The sequence below is a fragment of the Dipodomys ordii genome, unplaced genomic scaffold (genome assembly GCF_000151885.1).
Source record: "Dipodomys ordii isolate 6190 unplaced genomic scaffold, Dord_2.0 Scaffold99, whole genome shotgun sequence".
Classification (NCBI taxonomy): Eukaryota; Metazoa; Chordata; class Mammalia; order Rodentia; family Heteromyidae; genus Dipodomys; species Dipodomys ordii.
In genome coordinates this window covers 7,663,121-7,670,681 of record NW_012267315.1, presented here as the reverse complement: position 1 = coordinate 7,670,681, position 7,561 = coordinate 7,663,121, and the positions used below count along the sequence as shown (strand labels likewise).

The 7,561-nt window shown below is 39.0% G+C and overlaps 1 protein-coding gene across 1 annotated transcript in view; it reads right to left on the bottom strand.

Moving 5' to 3' along the window:
* The window catches only part of Dzank1 (double zinc ribbon and ankyrin repeat domains 1), an 81,998-nt gene that overhangs the window by 53,172 nt on the left and 21,265 nt on the right, over window positions 1-7,561 (bottom strand). The window contains 1 exon segment of the mRNA XM_013027048.1: window positions 7,150-7,241. Within this exon segment, the coding sequence (XP_012882502.1) occupies window positions 7,150-7,241 (92 nt within the window).

Sequence of the window (7,561 nt, the reverse complement as noted above, 5' to 3'; positions counted from 1 at the left end):
ATTAAAAAAAAAAAAAGAGGGGCTAATTGCATTTCATGAAGTTATTTTAAAGACAAGATTATAACTCAATTTGAATTGGAATGTTGAAATTTAAATACATAGGTAAAAAAATTATGTCGTAATTTGTTCCCATTTATGCCTAAATATCTTTTCTAATATTATAGGTCCTATAGGCAAGTTATATACGTGGGCCAATATACCTTTCCAAAAATCTGGATAGATTTCATTCATATATTAGCCAATCAGTTACTAGCACATTCTACCAGCTGACTTTTTCAAGTGTTACTTTTTACATAATTTATTCACATTTCTATAGAATCATATTTTATTACCTTCAGGTGGAGACTAGCCTGTGGCCGCAGCTGTGGGGCAAGAGGGGCCTCACACACCACGCAGATGGGGATGTTCATGGGTACCATGCTCCCGCATTCTACACACAAGCCCATCTGCAAAAGGAAAAGTTCAGGTTTCTCTTGGACTGTAAGTATTGAGAATATCTTCAAATTAATCTCTACTTTTTTTCTCAGAAACAAATTTAATCTAATTACCTTTATTATCATTTTATTCCTATTAGGAGTAAATAGATGCGTATTATTTTTTAAAGTGTTAAAAATAATCACAGAAATTAACTTACCACACAATGGAGTTAGTAAGTCAATAAATCTCTTCCTCAAAATGTAATTATAAAGTTGGATAAAGCTATCAAAAAAGTCAACCATGGGGCTGGGAAGGTGGCTCAGTGGTAGAATGCTTGCCTCACATGCATGAGGCCCTGGGTTCAATTCCTCAGCACCACATAAGCAGAAAAAGCCGGAAGTGGCACTGTGGCTCAAATGGTAGAGCACTAGCTTTGAGCTGAAGAGCTGAGGGACAGCGCCCAGGCTGAGTTCAAGCCCTACGACTAACAAAAAAAAAAAAAAAAAAAAAAGAATCTTTGCCTTCGTGGAGATCACAGAAAGCCAATAAAACTGATGCCTTGAACCAGTTTTCAATAGTCCTCAGTATCCATAATATCAGCAAATGTACTGTGGATTTACTAGGACAATATTAATGAGTACCTCTTAGATACCTAAGGTGACACGATAGGTTTAACCTCTATCCTTTGGGGTTCTGGTTTCCACAGGGAAATGTGGGTTTACTTTCTATTCTTTTTCTTTTCTTTTTTTGTCTGTTGTGGGGCTTGAACTCTGGGCCTGGGCACTGTTCCTGCGCTCTTCAGCACAAGACGAGCGCCCTACCACTTCAGCCACAGCGTCACTTCCGGTTTTCTAGTGGTTTATTGGAGATAAGAGTCTCACGGACTTTCCTGCCCAGGCTGGCTTTGAACCGAGATCCTCAGATCTTAGCCTCCTGGGTAGCTAGGATTACAGGTGTGAGCCACCAGCGCCCAGCTACTTTCTATTCTTGACACATGAAAAGAGTTATTTTATTTTGGAGAAAAAGGTGGACTCAACTGGATTAATATATAAGAAAGACTGGAATCTTTGCTGCTGCTTCTTATTCACTGTTGCCTGGCAAGAGGTCTCAATTCCTAAATGGTGATGCAGTGATAGCTGCCTGGTAGTCTGCCCATTTTACAGGGGAGGTCCCAGGATTTGAAAAGCCATCCAACTCCATAGCCTGCTTTTCTCCAGGACTCAATTTAGATCTATTAATATGAAAGCATCCTCACAAGCACGTAGGAATGCTTGGCATAGGATCAAGTTCTACTTGTCAGCTTCCTTCCCTTCCCATCTTTCTCTCCAGTAGATTTTGATTCTTCTAAAAGAAAGGATTGTGACTTCACATTCTCTTCTCAAATATAATATCAGGTTCCTTGGCACATAGGTGTCAGTCATTAAGATAGGATTGAGTCAATGACTGATTCAATTGATATTTGAATGTGTGTATTGCTGTATATTCTTTTGTCCTATTAAGAATGTGTTCTGGACTGGGAATGTGGCTTAGTGGTAGAGTGCTTGCCTAGCAAGTATGAAGCCCTGAGTTTGATTCCTCAGTACCACATAAACAGAAAAAAGTGGAAGTGGCATTGTGGCTCAAGTGGTAGAGTGCTAGCCTTGAGCAAAAGAAACTCAGGGATAATGCCCAGGCCCTGAGGTCAAGCCCCAGACTGGCAAAAAAAGAACGTATTCTAAGGACAATTTTCCCTCAGAGGTGCCCATTTTAGTTACTGAATTTGCTCTACTCTATCCTGTTTTGCTTCAGGGACTTGCAATTCTAAAACAAACTTTTCTAGACAGAAGTTTCTAACCCCTAGAGACTGAGGAAGAGACATTTACACCACTTCTGTGTAACTAAGAGACTATTTGGGGCAATTCAAAAGAGAAAATCTTTGCAAACTTTTGGCTTCTCACTTTGCATTTCAATTATCCTCATGTTAAAGTTTTGATAGAAATTCTGCCAAGCTACATCCCTAAACACAAAGCCTTCACGTCTTTCCTAGAAATGTATCTTACTGTTCAAGTGAATTTTTAAAAATATGCCATTGTTTAAAGAAAGAAAATTTATCTTACCCCATCATATTAATGCTGCTAAACAAAGAAAAGACATAAAACTATCAGATTGAATATCCATTTTTACTTCTATAGTGCTGTGTCATGCTAACATCTAAATTCTGATAAATTCAGATACAAGTACAACTTTTAAAACAAGTTCAATTTTGGTATAGTTCATTGAAAGATGAAACCCAGAAACAATTGTATTATTGATAGTTATTAAAATTAAGTCAATTCAAACGATTTTACTGTTTATATAAGAAGTTCAGAAAGCCTAAAGAGGGCTGGGGTTGTAGCTCTGTGGAAGAACTTTTGTCCACCATGTGTGAGATTTGGGTTCAAGCCTCAACAATGCAAAGAAAAAAAATTTCCAGAAGGCCCGAGGAAGGGATGAGAAAAGAGATTGGGTGGGGATTGGGGGGTGGGAAGGTAGCGGAGGCCTGAAAGAGAGTTTTGCTCTTCTAGCTCAGGCTGTCTTCAAACTCATAGTCTGCCTGCCTCAAGCTCCCAAGAGCTAGGATTATAGGCATGTGCCACCACATCTAACTTAAAAAATAAGCTTTTTGCTTAGCAATTTACTTAAATATATCAACAAAATCATTTCAAGTGCCACTGTCCTCTATTTTATGCTTTCCTACTCCCACTAGTATTCACTCTGGTGCTTTGGAAAGTTGTATGGTATAATTTCATGATGGAAGAATGAAAGTAAAGTCTGAAACCACATTACCAGACAGACAAACCGCCATAAACAAAAGTTTACCTAACATTATATCAAATTTGATTTGGGAATATATATGAGTAAATTCACTAGCTAATTAGCTCTCAAAACAAATGTTGTGTAACAGAACTAATCCTTTAGAAAACAACACAAATTTTCTTTCTGGTAATGATGGAGTAAGACTGTAATAAAATCTTCTCATAATATAAAGAAGTTTTGGAGAATTGATGGAAGCAGGTCAATCTAGTACATATGCCTGGGAAGGAGGGAACTTCTAGACATGGGGTGAATCTTATGCGCTTCAGATGGTGCATAAGACGTTGGGAACAAAAAGTACTGAAGCTGTCCTTAAGTGCTGTAATTTTCCCCTCACCTCCCATACACTTTTTTTTTTTTTTGGTCGGTTGTGGGGCTTGAACTCTGGGCCTGGGTGCTGTTCCTCAGCTCTTCAGTTCAAGGCGAGCGCTCTACCACTTGAGCTACAGCGCCACTTCTGGATTTCTGGTGGTTTATTGGAGATAGGAGTCTCACAGTCTCTCCTGCCCGGGCTGGCTTTGAACCGCGATCCTCAGATCTCAGCCTCCTGAGTAGCTAGGATTACAGGCATGAGCCACCAGCGCCCGGCTTCCTCCCATACACTTGTTTAAAGCAGGAATTAAAATGTTATCATGGGGAAGGTTTATAGCTGCTACATAGGGATAGGTTATGCATACCTACAACATAAAAGATGATGGGGAGAGACATTAACTTACCTGGTATAGAAATCGCACAACTATAATTCAGTGTCTAATGAAATATATCATACAAAAATTGGACCAGATTCACAGTTGAAGGTATTTCACCCATGGTATCATTTTCCAACTTTTGTTTTCATTGGCAAGTACAATGTCTAATATATAGATATATATGTATATATTTGGGCACATGAGCTAATGCATTGATACATTATGGAATTCTCCAATCAAGCCACTAAACATAAATGCTAACTTACTTGGTTTTTTTAAAATTAAGAATGCTTAAATTTGATCTAGCAAGTTTCAGATGTGCAATATATTGTCATTAACTATAGTCATCATGCTGTATAATAGATCTCTTGTTATTCCTTCTGATTGAAATTAGTCCTTTCACCAACATGTGACCAACCACACTATCTCCCAGACTCTGATTATCATTTTACTTGCTATGGGTTTGATGTTTTTACACTCTGCATATAAGTGATATTATTCAATATAAGACTCTTTGTGCCACACTTACTTCTACCAACATAATGTGCTCCAGATTCATCTGTTGTCACAATATTTTCTTCTTACAGGCTTACTAGCATTCAATTCTGTATACATATCATATTTTATCAGTTTATCTAGTGATAGATAGAAATTGGATTCCATGTCTTGGCTACTGTGAATAATGCTGCAATGAATGTACAAGTGTACTTATGTCTTCATCATACTGATTTTAATTCCTTTTTTTTTTTTTTGGTCTGGTCTTGGGGCCTGAACTCAGGGTCTGGGCGCTGTCCCTCAGCTCTTCAGCTCAAGGCTAGCGCTCTACCCCTTGAGCCACAGCGCCACTTCCGGTTTTTTCTTTTTTGCTTATGTGGTGCGGAGGAATCGAACCCAGAGCCTCATGCATGCAAGGCAAGCGCTCTACCACTGAGCCACCTTCCCAGCCCTGATTTCAATTCCTTTTATATATATCTAGTAGTGGGATTACTGATCATAAAGTAATCTAATTTTAATTCTTCCATACTTTTGTTTTTTTTGGTCGATCCTGGGGCTTGAACTCTGGGCTTGGGCGCTGTCCCTGCACTCTTCAGCTCAAGGTGAGTGCTCTACCGCTTGAGCTACAGTGCCACTTCCAGTTTTCTAGTGGTTTATTGGAGATAAGAGTCTCACGGACTTTCCTGCATGGGCTGGCTTTGAACTACGATCCTCAGATCTCAGCCTCCTGAGTAGCTAGGATTACAGGCGTGAGCCACCGGCTCCCGGCCCATACTGTTTTTCATTGTTTGTACTAACAATATGAGTTTCTCTTTCTCTACATCCTAGAAAGCATTTGTTATTTTTTGTCTTTATAATAGTCATTATGACTAGAATAAGGTAAGACCTCCCTGTGCTTACATTTCCCTGATAATTAGTTTTATGACTGTGCCTATTGGCCATTTGTATTTATTCTCTTGAGAAGTAGCCTGCTAGATCTTTGACCATTTTTTCCCCTTATGACTGAGTTATTTTACTTTGTTACATGTTTTAGATATTAACTCAAAGAGATGGTTTACTAATATTTCCTCTCATTCTTTTTTTTTCCTGGTCATGGGGCTTGAACTCTGGGCCTAAGCGCTGTCCCTAAGTTCAGCTCTTCAGCTCAAGGCTAGTGCTCTACCATTTGAGCCACAGTGCCACTTGTGGCTTTTTCTGTTTATGTGGTGCTGAGGAATCGAACCCAGGGCCTCAGGCAAGCATTCTACCACTGAGCCACCTTCCCAGCCCTATTTCCTCTCATTCTATATGCTATCTTTTCACTCAGATTCTTTTTAAAAATTTTATTATTTTATTGTTATTATAAAGGTGGCATACAGAGGGGTTACAGTTATATGTCAGGTAATGAGTACTTTTTTGGACAATGTCACCCTGATGATTGATTCTTTTTTGTTTTGTTTTGTTTTTTGCCGGTCATGGGGCCTGAACTCTGGGTCTGGGCGCTGTCCCTCAGCTCTTCAGCTCAAGGCTAGTGCTCTACCACTGGAGCCACAGCGCCACTTCCGGCTTTTTCTGTTTATGTGGTGCTGAGGAATCGAACCCAGGGCCTCATGCTTGCAAGGCATGCACTCTACCGCTGAGCTACCTTCCCAGCCCCTGATTGATTCTTTTGTGTGAAGAAGCTTATTAGTTTTATGTAATCCTACTTGTCTATTTTCAGTTTTGTTGTTTCTATTTGGGGTCATATAAAAAAAATCATTGCCCAAACCAATATCCTGGAGTTTATTTTTAGTCAGTTTTCAGTTTCAAGTCTTATGTTTAAGTCTTTAATCCACTTTGAGCTGATGGTTGTATATGGTATAAAGTAAGTGTCTAATTCCATTCTTCTGCATGTGAATATTCACTTTCTCTAACACTATTTGAAGAGACTATTCATGGATTGGAAAAATTAATGTTGGCAAAATGTCTATATTATCCAAAGCAATCCACAAACTCCTATCAAAATTCAAATGGTATTTTTCAGAGAGAGAAAAACAATCCTGAAATTCATGTGAAACTACAAAAGACTGAACAGCCAAAGCAATCTTCAACAAAAAAGAACAAAGCTGAAGCATCACACACTGAGACAGCCAACAGGCCATAATAATCAAAACAGTCTAATACTAGCATATAGACAGCCATTACCAGTGTGGCACTATGGGAGTACCAGAAGTAAACAACAAGCTTAGCATTAATTGTTTTATAGTAGAAAGACAAAATGGACCAAGGATACTCTCTGTCTGCACTTGAACATCTCCACTGACTACCGCCAGCTTCTCATGCGAAGGTCTTAACAAACTGTAAGGAATCAATGATTCTACTAAACCTTCTTGAAGCTACGACTCTCAGGATAAATTGGTGTTGATGAGTCTATAACTGATCTCCACCTATTGAAACATTGCTTCAATTTGCTTTTTTTCAAATTCTTTATTGTGATTAAGTGATTATATAATTTCCCAAATTTCACAGTATTGTGAGATAGTGATGCTTAGTTAAAGTCACAAACACATTCTAACTTTCATGGGGCAAATTGTCTATCATAGTCTATAACATTTATGAGTTCTATGAGCTTTCAATTTGCTTTTTATTTTTGTTTTGCCCCTCCTTTTACACCGCAGATTATGCTTCTCTATTAACATTAACACTGAATATTTAGTAGCCACTAAAATACAAGTCTGCCTCATGCAGTCAACCTACCTCTTGTGATGAAGGCAGGGCCCCCTCACAGGTGACACAGTATCTCAAGTGAGCAGGATTCCCTGTACCACAGGCACGGCAAATCACCTTCTCCTTGTCAATAGGGAACAAAATAATGACAGAACTAACAAGACACAGTACACAGAAACTACTACGTGGTCTTCCAGTCAATCAGCCAATTACAGACCTCAGTGTAACACCAAGGCCCTGAATGCTGACCCAGTTTTGGAATAACCACACATAAATAGTGTCATATGAACATAGTTCACATGAACTATGGTATCATAAGAACATAGTTTTAAAAGAGGGGCTAATTGGCTGGGAAGGTGGCTCAGTGGTAGAGCGCTTGCCTTGCATGCTCGAGGCCCTGGGTTCGATTCCTCAGCACCATAAAAGCAAAAAGAAAAAAGCCG